Source organism: Bos indicus x Bos taurus, chromosome 13, assembly GCF_003369695.1.
Source record: "Bos indicus x Bos taurus breed Angus x Brahman F1 hybrid chromosome 13, Bos_hybrid_MaternalHap_v2.0, whole genome shotgun sequence".
Lineage (NCBI taxonomy): Eukaryota > Metazoa > Chordata > Mammalia > Artiodactyla > Bovidae > Bos > Bos indicus x Bos taurus.
Window position 1 is genome coordinate 21084239 of NC_040088.1, and position 20570 is coordinate 21104808.

Here is a 20570-nt window from a genome sequence, read left to right on the forward strand (position 1 = left end):
CTTAGTTTTCTGAATGTTGAGTTTTAAGCCAGTTTTTCAACTCTCCTCTTAGACAGAGGGAAGAACCCCATGGATGGAGGGAAGGGCAAGTTCAAAGGCCTGAGGTGGTATGTTCTAGGAACACAAAGAGGGCTGTGCAGTTGGAGGGGTGTGGGGGCCACGGGGTCAATCAGGTGACGCGGCCCTGCAGGTTACTGTACAGACTTACAGACTTTGGCTTTTGTTTGCAGTTCTTCAGCAGGTCCGGGCTCAGGCATTCCCTCCTGTAGCAAGCCCTCCTGACTCCCAAGCTGGCTGTGACCCCACAGCCTCCTGGAATCTCCTCTGTCAGAATCCATGACATGCAGGGTTGTAACCATGTTTCTGGGTACTCGTGGGTCTGTCTCTTGCATGGGGCCCTGAGACTCAATCTGGCCTGATTCACCTCATAACCCCTGAACCCCTAGCCATACAATATTCATCCTATGACTTTAGACACTGAGCCAGGTTACCCAACCACACCACTTTTAAATAAATAAATAAATCTTTTCTTGAAATATAAAGTCCAAACCCTAAGTGTACAGCTTGATGAACTTTTACAAAATTCTTTTATTTCAGAAGCCCTGTTTTGTCCCTCAGTGCTGACCTCTAACACAATGATGAGCTCAGTCTGCTCTTGAGGGTACTATAAATGGGATTGCGCAAGTGCACTCTTTTGTGTATAGCTCCTTCACACCTGTGTCTATGCAGTCCAGTCATGTTGTGAGAGGCAATGATTTTTTCCTCTTTGCCTTATGCTATTTCATTATGTGACCACACCCAGATTGCTTATCCATACTCCTGTCTAGAGGCACCCAGGCCTTCGGGTCAAAAGCTGCTCTGAGCATTCTTGTTAAGTCTTTTTGTGGACGTGCATTTATTGTTCATTTCTCTTGTGTGGCCAACTAGGAGAGGGATTGCTGGGTCCTAGTAGTGCCTGTGGGGCTTCCCTGGTGGCTCGGTGGTAAAGAATCCATCTACCAATGCAGGAGATGCAGATTTGATCCCTGGATTGGGAAGATTCCCTGGGGAAGGAAGTGGCAACCCACTTCGGTATTCTTGACTGGGAAATCCCATGGACAGTGGAGCCTGTGGGGCTACAGTCCACTGGGTCGCGAAAGAGTCGTACCTGACTCAGTGATTAAACAGCAACAAAATGAAGTAGCACATGTCCACAGTGAATTTTCTTAAGTTTTTTTACAGGGCTCTCCCAGTGCTACTGCTCATATTCTTGCACACTGGGTACTGCCAGTATTCTTAAGACTCCATTAGAGGGAGGAGGAGGGAAAGCTAGCACCTAGCTTTCATTGAGCAGTTATTGTCTGCAAGGCACTGATGTGTACAAATCGGTCCAGTCATCATGATGACCAGGAAGGTCAGCATATCATAGCTCCTGTCTTACCCTCAAGGAGCCAGGGCTCTCTCTCCAAGGAGAAGCCACCGGCCCAAGGTCACACAAGAGTCCAGCCGACCTGTCTGACTCTGATACTCACCATCCCCCTCCCCCTTTAATTTTAACACAGTAGATTTACAATGTTTTGTTAGGGACACTCATCCTCTTAACCACGGCCCAGGCCAGCCCTTCTCAAGGGAAGAAAAGGCTACCTACTTTCTGATCTGCCTTATCTTCCCCAATTCCTTCCAGATCCCACCCCAGTGGATACCCCTACAACCTCCGCCCACCCCCACCCAGCTCCCTAGGCACCTGCAAGCCACCTCAAGCACCAAGACCCAGTCAGGGATTGCGCCTGTCGGTGGTAAAGATTAATGAAAATGCATATCTCCAGGCCTAACACTGCAGCCCTGACTCAATAGGTCTGGGGTGGAGGGCTCAGGAACTGGCATGTTTAACTTCAATCTGACGTGTAGCCCTTTGGAGAACCCTCAGTGATGTGGAGCCGTGGAAGGCACTAGAGCAGGGGAGGGGCTGAATGGCAAAGAGTACCCCTGGGCATTAGGACCTAGAGGGAAGCCCCTGTAGCCAGAATTCCTGGATCCAATTCCTGACTCTGATCATTACCATCTCAGAGCCATAGTTTCCCCAACCTGCAAAAGGTCTGATGTTAATTAAAATTGTCCACTCTCACCTGACTGGTCTGGCTGTGGGTACAGGTGTCCAGGAAATAGGCCTTAGAGCATTAAGGAAAGGCTGCCAAAGGTGCCTGAGAAATTCAGATGATGGCAAGATCCCTGGGAGGCCTTCTTGAAGTTACTGCAGCTGAGAGTGGGCTTGGAAGGGAGAAGGCAGGCTGGGTGGTGACTGGTGTGGACACAAATCTGGGGCATTGGTGGGTGGTCTTCAGTTCCCCCAGGGGGCTGCGTGGCAGGCTTTGGGGGTCGATAATCATGAGTCCAGGATCAAAGAGCTGGCTGTCCTCCCTCCTTGCTCTGTGACCTTGAGCTGACCACATACCCTCTCTGGGCCCCAGTTCTTTAAATAATGGTGATGCATCTTGTTGCTGAACGTGGTGTGAAGAAGCAATGAGACTTGGACTCAGGCAGACAGGGTTCAAGCCCGTCCCCACATGCAAGTGTGCCCTTGGGCGCTGGCTTCATCTCTCTGAGCCTCCACTTCCTCATCCAGGGTTGGGAGTCTTGGAAGTTGAGCAGTGCCCATGGGCAGAAAACCCCCATTATTGCCTCTCTAGAAGCTGGGGTCACAGCACAGGGCTCCCCTTGCCAGCCCAGCCCTCATTTTCTGCTCAGAGTAAATCCAGGGTAACTGATCATTCAAAGAAGGTCGCAATGAGATTAGAGGTCAAAGTACTCAACCCCTTTCCTATTTCCCAGATGGGAAAACTGAGGTCCGGGGAGGAGCTATGGTTTGTCCAAGGCCACGTAGTGTGCCCCTGGTTGTGCCAAGGCAAGAACCTGGTCCTCTTGACTCAGCCTTTCTGCCTTGGTTTCTCCATCTGTGCACTGGGCTGGGGAGGGGAGCAGTGAGTGTACTGTGTGAACATCTAAGGACAGGATTAGGGGAGTGGAGGAGCCCAGGCACGCCTAGGATCAGGCATCAGCCACCCACAGATTACCCAGGCGTCTGTATGTGCCAGCCAGTCTCAAGGCCACCATTGTCCCAGAGCCAGGAGATGATGGGTGTTGAGATTAAGGTCGACTCTGAGGGAAAAGGGGACAGCCCAGGCACCCAGGCCAAGGCAAGGGAGGGGCCCTCTTTCCTCTGTGACATGGCTCTGGGCCAGGCTGGTACACAGACCCACCCATGGAGACAGAGACCTTCTGACAGATGCAAACAGCAACGCATGGACCATGGACACGTATGTGGGACCACCATCTCAATAATTCCCAGGGCTGGAGCAACAGCCAATCAGAGGGGCTCTGAAGTACCTTTTTTTTTTTCAAAGTTACAGGTTTTGGGGTTTTGTTTTTTTTTTTCAACATTCTAGTAAATGATACTGATTTTGAGAATCCACTTAGAATGCACTTATTTTAGATTGTGTTTTTAACTTTGTTATATATAAAAATACATTCACTTTAAAGAAGGGTCAGTTTGAAGAACAGCGTCAGTAGGTGGCCCAGATGGTAAAGAATTTGCCTGCAATGCAGGAGACCCAGGTTCAATCCCTGGTCGGGAAGATCCCCTGGAGAAGGGAATGGCAGCCCACTCCAGTATTTTTGTCTGGGAAATCCCATGAACAGAGGAGCTTGGTGGGCTATAGTCCATGGGATCACAAAGAGCCAGACATGACTGAGTGATTGAGCACACACACACACACACAGTGGGGATGGTCACCCTCCCCTTATAGGGTTACTGCATAGATTAAATGAGATGGTACAAGTAAAGCTCTGAGCATGGCATTCAGCAGGTACTCAATATATGCTCAAGCCTGCCCCTCAGACCCAAGCTGCTCTTAGATCCCAAAACCCATTGAAGAGGAAGAAAAAACACACATCAATTTTCTACAAATAAAGAGGTCAAAACATCAAATGTTCGTTAGGGCCTTTCTCCTGTTTATTGCCAAGTCCCCAGCCCCGTCCTGCCCTGCTCACTCCTCATCAGCCCCAGTGGAAGGGGGCCAGGCCCACCCAGTTCCAATCAGGCTCCTCTGCTGGGTGTAACTAGTGGACGGTGTGCAGGCAGCTGGCAGGCAAATCCTGTCCCAGTCAGTCCAGCTTCAAGTTCAGCACCAGGGCATTCTGGCAGGAGAAAAAGGGCCAGGAGCAGGTGTGGGGAACAATGAGGGGCCACCCAGACACAGACGGGGATGGACCGGGGCGTGGTCAGGAATGAAATCAGCTCGGTGTTTAAGAACGAAGGATGGACTCTGTGTGTGGGGGGGCGGTGATTTGGGAGAATGTCATTGAAACATGTATAATATCATATAAGAAACGAATCACCAGTCCAGGTTTGATACAGGATACAGGATACTTGGATCTGGTGCACTGGAATGACCCAGAGGGACGGTATGGGGAGGGAGGTGGGAGCGGGGTTCAAGATTGGGAACACGTGTGCACCCGTGGTGGATTCATGTTGATGTATGGCAAAACCAATACAATATTGTAAAGTAATTAGCCTCTAATTTAAAAAAAAAAAAAAAAAGGACGAAGGATGGGGCACCCCTGGTGGCTCAGTGCTTAAAAAAAAAAAATCTGCCTGTCAATACAGGAGACACAGGTTCGATCTCTGGTCCAGGTAGATCCCACATGCCACAGGGAAGCTAAGCCCATGTGCCACAACTACTGAGCCTTTGCTCTAGAGCCCAGGAGACATAACTACTGAAGCTTGTGTACTCTAGAGCCTGTGCTCTGCAACCAGAGAAGACACTTCAGTGAGAAGCCTGTGCACTGCAATTAGAGAGTAGCCTCTGCTCGCCGCAATTAGAGAAAATCCTGTGCAGCAATGAAGACCCAGCACAGCCAAAAATAAATAAAGAAATGCTTAAAAAAGGAAGACTGGCCTTAAGACCCTTCACCTCTCTGAACCTTGAGTTTCTCAACAATCAAGTGAGGAGAAGCACCCCTACCTCCCAGAGTAGAGAGATCAAATGAGAAAAAGGTCCATTTAATGCTCCAAGTGCAGTGCTTGGTGTGCAAGGCAAAGCTAATATTTATGGAGCACTTACTGTATGCCTTTAAGTGAATTATCTCCATAAATCATCACAACAGCTCTCCAGAGTGGATACTATATTATTCTCTCTATTTGAGATGACAGAAAAATAGAAGCACCGAGAAAGAGGAAGCAATTCGTCCAAGGTGGCAGAGGAGGACAGTAGCAGAATTCATGTTTCCTTCAGGGGATCCCTGGCTAAGGGCAGCCTCCAGATTCTGAGGGGCAGGGTCTTGCTCAGGGGATTGGCAAGACTGTACTGATGGCCGCTGCCTCCTTAGTCCAATGCCCTCCAAGTTGAGAATGGCAGGCTCTTGCTCATTGGCCAGAAACTTTGGCTGAACTGGCCTTCCCCACCTCCTTTCCTCACCTCAGTTATGTCCAGCTCTGCCAGGTTGTAGTTCATGTCCAGAAGGTCAGGAAGTGGGAACCCGACTTGGAGTACATCTGAGAAATACAGGAAGAGTTATTTCAGCCTACCTGCTCTGCAAGTAAGTGGCTGCCTGGAGCAGCATAGTGGGAAATAGTGCAGTGATTGATTCATGATGTCTGCCAGCTGCACAGGCCTAGACACCATCAGCGGGATCACCACCGACTTGCATCCCAGGGCAGAGTCAAGATCTGACTTCAGGTATCGGGTCAAAGGTCAGAGTCCAAGTTGTTGAAGGGGCCCTTGTCCCCAGGCAAGTGATATTAACATGACTTTAGCCTCAAAGATTCAGTATTGACTATCTACTCCCTTTTAGGTTTCCTCATTTGGGACCAGTGGAGGGCCTTTGAGACCACCCTTGTGACATCCTTTCCTGCTCAGAGTGCTTCTTGGCACCAGCAAAACCCTCACCATTGATGACTGGGATGTAGGCTTCTTGGAGAAAATCAGTGATGAAGCCAGTCAATTTCTTCTCCTGGCGAGAGAGAGAGAAAGAGAAGATACCCTCATCCCATCGTTCCATTAATTCAACAGATTTTTTTTTCAGCTCTTAGTCCAGCTGAGTCCAAGGACCACAGGAACGAATTTTAGAGACATCAAATCACATCAAAACTGCGTCTGACTGTTACACTGTAGACTGATGCCCTTCATTTCTGCTTAGCTCCTGTTCAGTCCATGGGGTCGCAAAGAATCAGATAACGACTGAGCGACTGAGCACACACTACTCCTAACTACATCAGGTTCTGTGTTGGGCCCTGAGACTACAGAAACTAATAAAAATAGCACCTGGGCTGGGCAAACAAGCTCAGGTTGCTGCTATGCACAACAATGCTTTTAAAATCAATCTAGGGAGATGTCCAGATTCTATCCAGAAAAGAGAACAAAGACTCAGAGAAGCAAAGCAATTTTCCCAAGGTCACACGGTCAGTCAGGAGCCCCAAACCCCACAATGACCTACTCTATTCACTCTGCCTCCATTTCAGAGCTCTACCCTGAAATCCCAAGGTGAATAGGCCCAGTTTTTTGCTTTTAAGCCAGACCAGGCAGAAGTACTTGGGATACTTACCTTGAAGGGGCCAATTGATGAGGACTTCCGGGACATGCTCAGTAATCTGCAGAAGAGAGGGAACCAGGGAGGAGGAAGGGCATTCAGAGCACTGGAGAAAAGACATCTCAAACACCCCCGGCTCCTCTCTGATGGGGAAGTCCCCTTATAGCCTTCACACTAGGCACTCCTAAGTCTGTTTACATGCTACCTGTGATGGGGCACTCACCACTTTTTCTTACAGCCCATGTTGTTTCCCACAGCTCAAACCACTGACTTCTCTCATTGGTCCTGACTCCTCTCTTTGGGACCCAAGCTCTGTCTATTGCACCTGCCCAAGGCCAGATATGCAGAGGTTTGCAGCTCAGTTAACCCGTTGCAGACTTCTGCAGCACACAGAGCTGGGGTCCTTCACAGGGTCCCTCCTCTGCACAGCTTCTGGTGGCACTAATGCATCTTGGCACCAGAACAGGCCATATGACCATCATCTGCTGGTTCTATCTTCCCAACATCTATTCTTTACTCCAGTAACAGAGTTTCCATTTCCTGAGCCTCTCTATCCAAGGCATTACAGTGGGGTGAGCACATCACCCAGACCTGGCCAATCAGAGCATTCGCTCTCTAGAGTCATAAGTTCAGTTCAGTTCAGTTGCTCAGTCATGTCTGACTCTTTGCGACCCCATGGACTGCAGCACACAAGGCTTCCCTGTCCTTCACCAACTCCCGGAGCTTGCTCAAACTCATGTCCATTGAGTCAGTGATGCCATCCAACCATCTCATCCTCTGCCATCCCCTTCTCCTCCTGCCTTCAATCTTTCCCAGCATCAGGGTCTTTTCCAATGAGTTAGTTCTTCGCATCAGGTGGCCAAAGTATTGGAGCTTCAGCATCAGTCCTTCCAATGAATATTCAGGACTAATTTCCTTTAGGATTGATTGGTTGGATCTCCTTGCAGTCCACAGGACTCTCAAGAGTCTTCTCCAACACCACAGTTCAAAGGCAGCAATTCTTCGGTGCTCAGCTTTCTTTATAGTCCAACCCTCACATCCATACATGACTACTGGAAAAACCATAGCTTTGACCAGATGGACCTCTATTGGCAAAGTAATGTCTCTGCTTTTTAATATGCTGTGTAGGTTTGTCGTAGCTTTTCTTCTAAGGAGCAAGCGTCTTTTAATTTCATGGCTACAGTCACCATTTGCAGTGATTTTGGAGCCCAAGAAAATTAATTCTCACACTGTTTCCATTGTTTCCCCATCTATTTGCCATGAAGGGATGGGACCAGGTGCCATGATCTTAGTTTTTTGAATGCTGAGTTTTAAGCCAACTTTTCACTCTCCTCTCTTTCACTTTCATGAAGAGGCTCTTTAGTTCTTCACTTTCTGCCATAAGGGTGGTGTCATCTGCCAGGAGGTTATTGAAATTTCTCCTGGAAATCTTGATTCCAGCTTGTGCTTCATCCAGCCCAGCATTTCACATGATGTACTCTGCATATAAGTTAAATAAGTAGGGTGACAATATACAGCCTTGATGTACTCCGCTCCCAATCTGGAAGCAGTCTGTTGTTCCATGTCCAGTTCTAATTGTTGCTTCTTGACCTGCATGCAGATTTCTCAAGAAGCAGGTCAGGTGGTCTGGTATTCCTGTCTCTTTAAGAATTTTCCATAGTTTGTTGTGATCACACAGTCAAAGGCTTAGTCAATAAAGCAGAAGTAGATGTTTTTCTGGAACTCTCTTGCCTTTTGAATGATCCAGTGGATGTTGGCAATTTGATCTCTGGTTCCTCTGCCTTTTCTAAATCCAGCTTTAACATCTGGAAGTTCACAGTTCATGTACTGTTGAAGCCTGGCTTGGAGAATTTTGAGCATTATTTTGCTAGCACGTGAGATGAGTGCAATTGTGCGGTAGTTTGAACATTCTTTGGCATTGCCTTTCTTTGGGATTGGAATGAAAACTGACCTTTTCCAGTACTGTGGCCACTGCTGAGTTTTCCAAATTTGCTGGCATATTGAGTGCAGCACTTTCACAGCATCCTCTTTTAGGATTTGAAATAGCTCAACTGGAATTCCATCACCTCCACTAGCTTTGTTCATAGTGATGCTTCCTGAGGCCCACTTGACTTCACATTTCAGGATGTCTTGCTCTAGGTGAGTGATCACACCATCATGGTTATCTGGGTCATGAAGATCTTTTTTGTACAGTTCTTCTGTGTATTCTTGCCACCTCTTCTTAATATCTTCTGCTTCTGTTAGGTCCATACCATTTCTGTTCCTTTACTGAGCCCATCTTTGCATGAAATGTTCCCTTGGTATCTCTTATTTTCTTGACAAGATCTCTAGTCTTTCCCATTCTATTGTTTTCCTCTATTTCTTTTCATTGATCACTGAGGAAGGCTTTCTTATCTCTCCTTGCTATTCTTTGGAACTCTGCATTCAGGTGGGTATATCTTTCCTTTTCTCCTTTGCCTTTCACTTCTCTTCTTTTCTCAGTTGTTTGTAAGGCCTCCTCAGACAACCATTTTGCCTTTTTGCGTTTCCTTTTCTTGGGGATGGTCTTGATCACTGTCTGCTGTACAATGTCATGAACCTCCATCCATAGTTTTTCAGGCACTTTGTCTATCAGATCTAGTCCCCTAAATCTATTTCTCACATCCACTGTATAATCATAATAGGTTTGATTTGCTGCTGCTAAGTCGCTTCAGTCGTGTCTGACTCTGTGCGACCCCATAAACGGCAGCCCACCAGGCTTCCACGTCCCTGGGATTCTCCAGGCAAGAACACTGGAGTGGTAGGTCATACCTAAATGGTCTAGTTGTTTTCCCTACTTTCTTCAATTTCAGTCTGAATTTTGCAATAAAGAGTCATAGTGATTAGCTTAGAGTTGGTCATGTGATCCACACTAGACCAATGAAAACAGCCTTTGAGATTTTGTTAGAACTGTTAAATAAGAGGTCTCTCTTCTTATTGGGGTCACTTTGCCACCAATTTTGGGGAGCGGCTGCCTGAGAATGTCCAACAAAGTAGACAGCAAAAACCAAGGGAAGAGAGGGATAAACTTTGAGAATTTTTGTGCACCTAGATCCAGCCATGCCTGAAAGGTGAGAACTACTGCTAGAGATTTTAATTATATGACTCAAAAGTCCCTTTTGGGCTTAAGTGAGTTAAAGTCAGAATTGTCTCTTACAACCAGTAGAATCTTGGCACCCAACACATCAGACAAGAAATTATGACAAATACAAAAATTATTCAGCAATTGAATACAAAACTAGACCTCACACATAGATAGAGCTCTATAATTGTTGACTGTTATCAGTATAAAGAAGGTGTTCCTAGAGAAGGTCATATTTGAGGTGGGCACTGACTAGCAGGTGGCATTTGGATGACATGGGTAAAAGCCTGTTCATGAAAAAGGGAACATGATCACATGATCAGACTCACTGTGCAAGAGCCTAGTGGAATAGTGGGAGCGGTGGTGGGAGAATTTGAGAAGGGCCTTGAAGGCCAGGCTAAGATTTGACAAAAGATCATGCACACAATGGGGAGCCATTGAGAGTTCTAGCAGGCATAGAGACCAGAGAAGCCTGGCAGTGTGGGCTGTGCTGGCTGGGTCAGAGGAAGGCCCTGGAGCAGGAAACCAAGTGGTCTTGGTGGTGCCTAGGCAGGGGTACAGGGATGCCAACCTGGGCAGCAGACTCCTACCTGTCCAGAGAGGTGGTCATCTGCAGCCGGTCCTCATGAACTGAGTACTGGATTTTCAGGTTGAAGTGCTGACACAGAGTGGGGGGAAAGCAGGAAGAAGGCAGTGGGTCCCCCATCAGGGCTGGTAAAACCAAGGGCTCTACGACCTTCCCAGAACCACCACCACTGCCAAGACAGAGCAAGTGTCTTCCTCTCTGCCCACCCCACCCTCAGGACCTGAAGCCAGCAGTCTCCCCATTCCCCTAGCCCAGGATCCTCATCCTCCCTGTACCCAGCCCACGACAGCACTATCAGAAATCCCGGCATGATTGTGGGTCCCTGAACATACCATGTTATTGCTCCAGGCCACATCCTGTTACTCTATCTGGAGTACCCTCCATCACCAACCTCAACCCTTTCCCTGGCCAGATCCTGTTCAACTTTCAAAACATAGCTCAGGCATCACCTTCTCTAGGAAGTCCTCTGTGATTTCCTCAAAATAGATTTGCAATCTCTTTAGGTTCCTATAATTCCCTGAGTGAGACTTCACTGCCCTTATAGATGCTAATGAATGTTGGAGGGTGGGAAGTTGAACAGGAAAGAGAGGGAGGAAAGGAGGGAAGAGAAAGAAATATCTTTCTAGTCATTTGGAGGTTCAATTGCAGAGCCCAAAATCAGACAGTAGGTGACAGTGCCCAGAAGGTTATGACCAAATAATCAAGATTAACTAAGAGCCCTTCAATCCATTACTTGACTATGAGCTAAAAGCCCACCCTCCAGCTTCAAATATCCATGAGTTGGGCTTAGCTGGGAAAAAGTCCACTCACAGTTTCCAGGACAAAGAGGGATACAGGCGGCTTGCCCCGCCACCGTGCAGCAAACATCTCCAGGGTGCCGTGGAGGTGCAGCAGGCTCTTGCCTGTCTTCATGGTGACCTTGGGGGGCTTGTTTATCCTGATCTGGGTCACCAGGGGTTTCGGCTTGGGATAGGCTTCAGCCACCTACAGAAACCAGGAAACTCCCCTCAGGGCCAATCCTCAGACTGGTGGTTTCCATTGAAACTAGGAGTCTGACATGAAATAGGTGATTTCTGCCTTGGAAGTACTATATGCAAAGGCTGGAATATGTCTATCAGGAAATAAAGGAAACAAAACAGAAAATCTGACTATTTCTATATTGGACATAGAAAGTACAATGCACAAAACCTGGGTGTTCCTGTGGGGGCCCAAAGACTACTTTACGGAGAAGTTGGGATGATTCCACACTGGACAAGGGAGACATGGTATTGAAAATCCATTTGCCTGGATGGAGAACAGGGCAGGTGATTGTGGTGATTATGGATAGCTGGGGCACTTACTTTAGGGATGAAGCCAGCCAGTGTCACAGTGGTTTGGGGTGGCAGCTCACCGATCTACAAAATAATAGTCAAGGTTAGGATTACTGAAGGCTTCCCTGAGTCATCCTAACAAACCTCTCCTCTGACTTAAAAAGGCATGCCCTCTGAGGTCCTTCATCAAAATAGTTATCACTCTTTGATTAAGTAGATAATGAGCGCCTGGAGAGCCCAGACTGTGGCTCACACATTCCAATGCCCATAGCTCTGAGTACAAGATCATGCACTGAGAAAATTTTGTTTGATGAAAAAGTAGACAGAGAGATGGGAGAATGGGTAGATGCAATGGATCAGAGGATGTGGGTGAAGGGATTCATAGATGGATAGGTGGATGGAGAAAAAGTATAAACATATAAGTGCGTGAATGGATGGGTGGATTGATGGATAGGTGTTTGTGTAGGAGAATGAATAATAGATAGCAGGTGGATGGCTGCATGGAGGCATGAAAGGAATAATGGAGAAGGGAGGATGGGTGGATGGGAAAATGGTGGAATCATCTGATAAATGGATGGGAGAATGGATGATGAATGGATTGATGGGTGGAGGGATGAATAGAAAGGTCCACAAATAGATGGGGGGTGCATGGATGCAAGGATGAATAAAGGGATCAGTGGGGATGAATGAATGAATGGATGGATTGATGGCTGGCTGGCTGGATCAGTAAATGAGTAGGAGAATGGATAATGGAGAACTGGATGAGTAGATGGGTGGGTATCTGGGTGTTTAGGCGGTAAACGGCAGATACATAGATTCATTCATTCAGTAGTATCAGCCCCTGTTCTAGGTATGGATGGTATGGAGGGTTGGGTGGATTCTAGCTAAAAGGATAGAGTCTAGGACATGACTACATAGTAACAAGACAGACCGGAAAAAAAGCAGGTAGATGGATGGACAATGCAGAAGAGTTGTAGGTTGGTGGATAAATACCTGGTGTGTGGACAGTTGAATGGATAGATGAATACACAGTGGCTACATGGACAGAGAGATGGCGGATGGTGGGGTGAAATGATGACAGAAATCCATCCTGGCCCCTCCCAGTCCTAGCATTACTCACAACCCCAGGATAATTCTCAGTCTGGCAGGGACTGTCATTACAGGAGGCAGATGCAGATATCGGGGGTGTGGCCACTGGGCAGCTCACCATCGTATCCTTGACTTTTACATTAAAGGACTTCTGCAGAAGAGCAAGCTCTGCTGTGAGGAAGGTGGCCGAGAGCAGCAGCTGTGAGGAGCCTTCAGCATAGTCCTCAGGGAACTCAGCCCCTCCGGCATCCGCAAGCTGGATGGTGTTGCCCTTTTGCTGCTGCACCACAGGCTATGGGACAGCCAGGGGAGAGACCCTCAGCCTTGACCATGGGCAAGTCTCAGTCCTCCAAACAAATGGTGCTCAAACCAGCCTAGTGTTAATTACTTAGTCATTTGACTCTTTGTGACCCCATGGACTGTAGCCCACCAAGCTCCTCTATCCATGGGATTTTCCAGGCAAGGATGCTGGAGTGGGTTTCCTTCTCCAGGGGATCTTCCTGACCCGGGGATCGAACCCAGGTCTCCTGCACTGCAGGCAGACTCTTTACCATCTGAGCCAACAGGGAAGTCTGTGGTGCCCAAGTCAGCAAGTCATGAGATGGTTGAGCCAGAGCAGCGTGCAGTGGCTCAACTCTCCCAGCATACAGATGGGTAGACTGAGACCCACAAGGATAATGGAGTCAATCACTGAACCACTGGCAGCTCCTCATAGGATTGTGTAAGTAACATCAGTTAATCTGACTCTAACTGATTAGAGCCCTCGTTTACTATTTTAACCTCAAGAGAACGAGGTAAACGGAAGACAACATGCAGCCTGTAAGAGTCCCACTGGAGGAAGACTTCACAGGGAGATGACCACTTGGGATTCTTCTTTCCATTCCTGGGAGATGCGGTCACCTGGTCACTAGGGTTCTGGAGTCCTGGGTGAGGCCCTAGCCAAATCCTGCCTGCCTGCTAAGCTGGGTGCTCTCTTCTATACAACGACAGTGGGCAAGCCACTCATTGGGAGAAGCAGGGAGCCTCAGGGGTGTGGGTGTGGAGTTGGCCATCCAGAAATTAGCTCAGGATTTGGGGTTCGTACTGAGAGCAGAAAGAGAAAGAGGCCCTTTCCACCCTCCGCAACCCCAGCCCATCCACCGGCCTTGGCAGAAGCAGCCCCCACCACTCAAGCCAGTGAGACCTCTGCCGGCTGATGCCCTTTGGTGCTTACACTGAAGTCCACTTGAATGTAGCTGGGTGTTGTGGTCGGTACGGACGTCAGGACATATTGGACAGTGCCCATCTGGCCCACAGGCATGGGGGCTGTTCAAAGATGAAGATTCACTCAGAGAGACACCAGCCCAAGGACAGCCTGGAGAAGCCAGCACCAGCCAGCTGCCACCTGAACCTGGCCTGGATGCCAGGACCCCGGCCCTCTCTGTGACACAGGCAAACTGCTTAGCATCTCTGGGCCTCAGTAGTTTCATCTGCAGAATGGAGGCAATGGTGCCTGAGCTAGAAAATCATGCAACCTCATATCACCCTGCAGATACAGAGCTTGAGCATTTACCAAGGGTTGTCCAGCTCAGTTCTCACAACAGATTGGTGGGGTCAGGATTATTGGTTCTATTTTACAGATGCACAGATTGAGAATTGGAGGAGTGAAATAATGTCCCAGGCCACTCTGCTGGGCACATGAACCAGTTTTCCTCAGTCTCAGCCATTGGGGTTTCTCCTCCTGGTCTTGGGGAGCCCTGTGGACCCCACAGTGATAAAGGTTCCCTTAGCAAAGGGAAGGGTGGGGTTACTACTGGAATTGCTCTTCGTGGTACAAGGTTTGTGGATGAGCTATTGTGAACAAAGGCTGCTGTCCTTGGAGTCTGGGAGGGTAATAGATGGAACACTGGGTGGAGGGCTGAGAGGTAAGGACACCAGAGCCCCTCAGGGCCTAAGGCTCCCCATCTGGGCATTGCGGGGAGGAGTGGACTCCATGACCTCAGACCTCCTGTAGTCCCAAGGCCGGGCCAGGAGCAGGTACTTGAATGGGGAGTGGGACATCCAAAAATTCTAGCCATCCTGCTGACCCCATGTGGGAGCAAGGCATGGCTAGGGCTACATACCATTCAGGCTGGCCCACTTCTTGTTCACATACACCAGGACTGCATCAATGGCAGGGCACATCTGGAAGAAGAGAAAGCGCTGGGCTGAAGGGGGCCCTGAGTGGAGGGCCCCATTCTCACAGCTGAATGTTACTCCATGGGGAGTCTCAAGGGCCCTGGTGGGATAGAGACTGGAGGGGAACCAAAGCCACAAGTCATACAGAAAGTCAATGGCAGAGCCCCAGGGACTGGTACACTCAGCAGGGTTGGCAAGCTGTGTGATACCAGCTGCTGTTTTCTCCTCCTCTGCTTATGGAAGACATCACTAGCTGATCACGGTACTTCCTCTCACTGAGCCAGCCACAGCCTCAGGAGCCTCCTCAGCCGCCAACAGTCGATCGAACAGCCGAGATGAAACGTGCTTGCCAGCCCTGGTCTAAGCAGTGCCGGGGATGAGGGGCGGAGGCTCACTCTGGGCACTCACCAGACCAGGAAGAACTTTGTGTAGGGTGCTGTCCAGGAACTTGTTGACCATTTTGGGCAGCATGCTGGACACAGAGGATGGGGCAGAGGCATAGATGGCAGGAAGTTAGACACAGGACATGGCTAAGGAGTTCAGTGGCTCAGGAAGTGGGATGCTGGGTCGGGCTGGCAAGGTGGACCGAGCCTTCCTCCCCAACCACAGAGAACCTCACTTGCTAGGCAGGTTTGTCTTCACGCTGACCAGGATGATCTCACAGCCCTCGCTCTTGAACATGGGGAGGCCCGTCTCCTCGTCCTGCAGAAGCCGGTTGGTGGCTGTGATGTTCAGGACCACGATGATCTCCATGTTCCCACCCATGAAGCTGGAGGGGGGGCAGGCAGGCATCAGGGCACCGCTGCCACTGTGGCCAGAATCTCAGCCTCTCTGAGAGGGTGAAAGGGTGGGAGACCATGCCATGGGACAGAAAGAGGGATGGGACCTGCCCAAGTTCACACAACCAGCCTTTCCTCTCCTCTCTTGCTTTGGTGAACTCCTACACATCCTTCAAAACTCTGCTCTGCTGTCATCATCTCCCCAAAGCCTTTTCTAATCCCCAGCCCCTACACCCTGTCAATATTTCTTCTGTCCCAGGCCAATCTATCAACCTGTGATCATCTGTGCTCAGGTCTGGTTCCCATCAAAGGTAGGAACCAAATTTGCATTATCTCAGACCACAGCATGGTACACAGTAGGTACTCAATCAATGGGCATATAAGAGTGAGACAAAGAGGCCATTGTCCTTTCCCTCTCACATCCGTGCCATACTCACCTCTTGCCGGTGATGGTCATGCCCGTGGACACACACTGGAAGATGCCCACCCTGGGCATAAAGTTCATTGTGATGACAGGCACCAGCACATCCTTCACTTTCAGACTGGGAGGGGCACACATTTGAGCAGTGAGAACTGGACAGGTGAGATCCCTCAACGCACTCCTCCACCACTTTGCTGGGAGGCCCTGGGTAAATCCCCCATCCCATGTCATAGGGATAAACCTATCTCTGAACCAGTCTGTACACAGAAAGCTCTCATTGTGGGTGAGATGACATGTGGCTTAATTTGTGACCCTGGGCTGCTGCCTTCCCTGATGTAGGCCTCTGTTTCCCCACTGACAAAAAGAGGAGGTTTGCTTAGATCTGAGTTTCTCATCACTGATGCTACGGACATTTGGGGCAAGACCATCCTGTGCTGTGGGCTGTCCTGTGCATTGTAGGATGTTTCATAGAAATCTTGGCTTCTGCTCACCACAGGGACTAGATGCACCCCCCTCCCCCACTCTACAAGGTGGGACAATCAAAAATGTCTCCAGACATAGCCAGATGCCCCCTGGAGGCAAAATCACTCCTGGCTGAGAACCACCAGTCAAGATCCGGGATAACAAAGTTGTGGCACATTTACTTCCCCTGCCCACCCAGAGCTCTTGGCAGACATTGCTAATCAATCACACTGCTATTTCCTGCTAAGTCCAGAAAGTGTCTCAGAACCCTCCCCAGTACATCATTCCAGACAGCCCCTACTAATCAATCCCGTATGATGCAAGCAACGAAACTAGTTTGCACCTATCCTTAGATGATCGTTTCCATTCAGCCACTGGAGGATTTTTCATTCAATTTCACCTACATTCAGCAAGCTACTGCTGGAGTTTGACTTTTCAACTTCACTTCCTCCTCCCAATGGCCCTGCTCACAACAGGACTAGAATTGTCCCTAGTGGGTGACTGAGGGGACTGAGGTCCAGGCAAGAGCAGTGACCTGCCCAAGGTCACACAGCAAGCCAGCAGCAAAGCCAGAAAGAGGCCCCATGTCCTGTATCAACTCTTTCACTCAGGTCCTGGGCATAGCATTACCCACCACCCTCTGCCCTAACCACCACCCCCTTCCCCCGGCCCATGAAGCTCCTCCCCTGCTCACTCAGTGATGCCCTTGATAGGCTTCATCCCTGGGCGATTTTGGCCTGCCTCAGCTGCCATCTTCTCCAGGATATGACTCTCATCCATGGCATTCTGGACCTCTGGAAAGGAGAAGAGTCAGATAGACCCTCGCCTGGGCTCTTTACTGCTTCCTTCCCTCACCATTCTCTCAGGCATCCCAGAAACAAGTCGTGTGCAGACCCTGCCCTCTTCCAGCCTCCTGGGGGAGACAGAGTCACCAACAATAACAGTAAAGAGTGATGAGAGGAAGGAGAGGGTGGGACGAATTGGGAGTGCAGCATTGACATACAGATGCTACTATGGTAAAACAGAGAGCTAGTGGGAACTCTCCCCCGGAGAATGCCATGGACAGAGGAGCCTGGCAGGCCACAGTCCATGGGGTCGCAAAGAGCTGGACATGTCTGTGCAACTAACTTTCACTTTGTTCAGTGGGAAGCTGCTATATAACACTGGGAGCTCAGCTCCATGCTCTGAGATGACTTAGACAGGTGGGATGGGGAGAGGGCGTGGGAGAGAGGTCCAAGGGTGGGGGGGTGCATATAGGTATACTCATAGCTGATTCATGTTGTTGTACAGTAGAAACTAGCATAACATTGTATACTCCAATTAAAAATACAATAAACAATACAGTGAATTCTACTGGAAAATATTTTGGCAGAATCTATGAAAGCTGAAGATATACATATTCTATAACTGTGAAATTCCTCTACTAATTACATACCCAACAGAAACATGCTTGTGTTCAACAAAATGTGTATTTTGGAATTAGACATTGTAAAATAGCTGTGTTTTTGAGTACCACATAAAAATTCATCATTAAAAGAAGAAAAGGTGATGAGAGCCAGTACTGCCAGTACTGTGGTTACGACTCCACGTTCCATCGCAGGGAGCACAGATTCAATCCTTGGTCAGGGAACTGAAGTCCCACATGCCGTGGAGTGCAGTCAAAATTTTTTTTTAAAAAGCAAGAAAGAAATATATTGTAAATAAAAGTGATGAGAGCCATAAAAAGTACACACAGCTAGAAGAACCACATGACAGGTTTGGGCCGGTAAAGAAAGAGCTGGGGAAGGCTTTCCAGGAGGAGGTAAGCTGTCAATTGGTCCTTAAAGGAAGAATAGGATTTTCACCAGGAAACAAAGGGGTAAAGGAGGTGGCTCAGGGCAGAGGATGCACCAAGGGCAGAGGCGGAGAGAGGGGAAGGAGGTGGCGTGGCGAGGGAGGAGAGAGGAACACGCGGTGGCTGGAGTGGGGAGGGCAGGACTAGACTCTGGAGCAGTTTCCAGGGCACATCATGGAGGCCTTGAACCTCGAGTGAGAGGGCCGACTTTATGCTGTAGCCCAGACACTCTCAAACTGGGGTGGTTAGGGAATTCAACTTGGAGCTTGTTAAAGTCGAGATACTGTGCCTGAAGCCAAGACATTCTGATTCCCCAAGCCTGGGGGCCCCCACCCCAAATGATACTGTGCCAGAAACACCCTATAATAGTCACAGGCTAGTTCCCAGAGGGGGACAAATCCTGAGCTGACGAAATCGTTAGCTCTTTGGGCCTGGATGTGACTTCCCTGAGGGTCACAGAGCTGGGGGTGGAAAATACCTTTGAGTAAAGAACCCTCAGAGCCTTTTCATCTCAATTTCATCTGAAGTGTGTTAGTTTCTGAGTCGTGTCCGACTCTCTGCGACCCCATGGACTGTAGGCAGATTCTTTACCATCGGAGCCACGGGGAGTTTGTATCACAATTTAATTTGATCCTGCCCCAAAAGGACAGTTTACCATTTTACATTTTTTTAAGTATAGTTTTTATTTATTTGGCTGCACTGACTCTCAGTTGCAGTGTGCAGGATATCTAGTTACAGCAGGCAAACTCTGAGCTGTAGCCCGTGGGATCTAGGTCCCTGACCAGGGATGGAACCCAGGCTGCCGGCATGGGGAGCTCGGAGTGGCCTCTGGACCACCAGGGAAGTCCTGCTAATTTGCATCTCTTTTCATTTTACATTCTCTGAGGAGCACACTGGCAGCACAGAGAGGGTGACTGACTTGCTTGAGGCCACAGAGTAAACTGTTGGCAGAGCTGGGATTTGGCTCATGTCTGTCACCCCGATGACCCGCTTGTGGACACCAACCCCTGCCATCAGGGCCAAGGAGAGGCTACAGGAGGCAGAATTTAAAGCTCTGCCTTCAACTTGTTGGGGGACCTTGGGAAGGTCCCCCTATTTTCTCTGGGTCTCAGTTTCCTCTCCTCTCTGTAAAATGGGAGAATAACACATTGCCTATAAGTTTACTTTGAGGATCACAGAGCACTCAAGTCTATGTAAACACGAGCAGTTGCTACCTAACCCCAGTCACACACCTCCCACACCCTCTGCCAACATCCAGCGCCAGCTCACCGCGATTCAGGACGTCCATGCCCAGCCGCAGCAGTGCCCCAGGGTCTGCTCGCGTGGGAGTCAGCAGGCTGCAGAGCGCCAGACACAGGATCCACAGCATGGCCCCGCCTGTGCCGTAGGGCCTGAATTGGGTGCAGCTCAACAAGCCCTGGTTCTCCCGGGAGCCTCTCATGCTCCAGAGCAGACGGAGCCCCCATGGGTGATCTCGGAAGTCTAGGAGCCTTTGGACTCCAGCCAGTTCAGAGAACCTCATGCCTGCCTCCTCCCAAAGGGCCCAAGGGTGTCCGGATGAAACACCAGGCCTTCTGGAGTCACCCCGAGCAGGTCACTTCCCTCTCTAAGCCTCAGCTTCCTCATCTGTGGGCCTGATGCATTCTGATCAGCCTGCCTGATGGGGTTGGTGGAAGGTTTAGCTGCAATTTTTCACGTTTTCAGGTGTGGCTCAGAGAGCAGTGCTGGGGCCGCAGAAGGAATTCCCTCCTGGTCCTGATCCAGGAACTCCCCATGCAGTGCAGCGTGGGAATGGGGGAACCCTCTGCTTCCCTAGCCCTCCGACAGCCCGGGGCATCCCCCACCTCCCCCAGCTCAGCCTCCCTTCCAGGAATCTCAGTTCACAGCCCCTTAAGGCCCCTGGAGACAATGCCTCACCAATAGGGAAATCAAGGCATAGTTTGAACCAGCGCCAAGATCTCACAGTCAGTGAGTAGAGAATCAAATGATGACCTCTGACCTCAGATCCTTCAAAACTCCCAGGAAACCCCCTTCCCATCTCTGGGCTCCCAGACAACCTTTCTTCCTGTAGACTACTTACCAAGACCTGAAATTCTTCCAACCAGAGGCAGAGTGTTTATTTCAGGTTTGAGCTGTGGCTGAAAAGAATCAAGGTGGGGCAGCTACTGAGGCTGGTCTGTGTCACCAAAGAGGAAGAGTTCCCAATGGACTCCAGCCTTTATGAGCCTTTATGGGACAGCCGGCTCAGTCACTGACCCATAAACAGTC

General features: G+C 49.4%; 1 protein-coding gene across 2 annotated transcripts; it reads right to left on the minus strand.

Annotated features, from left to right (window-relative positions):
- Positions 1-3965: 3965 nt before the first annotated feature.
- BPIFB6 (BPI fold containing family B member 6) lies at positions 3966-19798 on the minus strand. 2 transcript variants are annotated; one of them, XM_027558164.1, is made up of 15 exons: positions 19575-19798; positions 17163-17262; positions 16023-16127; positions 15426-15575; positions 15215-15278; positions 14752-14812; positions 13863-13954; positions 12768-12941; positions 11591-11644; positions 11061-11234; positions 10255-10322; positions 6580-6625; positions 5925-5988; positions 5454-5530; positions 3966-4173 (listed from the first exon to the last, which is right to left on the minus strand). In XM_027558164.1, the coding sequence occupies exons 1-15, from the start codon at positions 19741-19743 to the stop codon at positions 4141-4143; spliced, it is 1431 nt and encodes a 476-aa protein (XP_027413965.1). In that variant the 5' UTR covers positions 19744-19798; the 3' UTR covers positions 3966-4140. The 2 variants fall into 2 exon arrangements, with proteins under 2 accessions (XP_027413965.1, XP_027413964.1); XM_027558163.1 differs by having other exon boundaries at positions 19572-19798.
- Between the last annotated feature and the right edge of the window lie 772 nt (positions 19799-20570).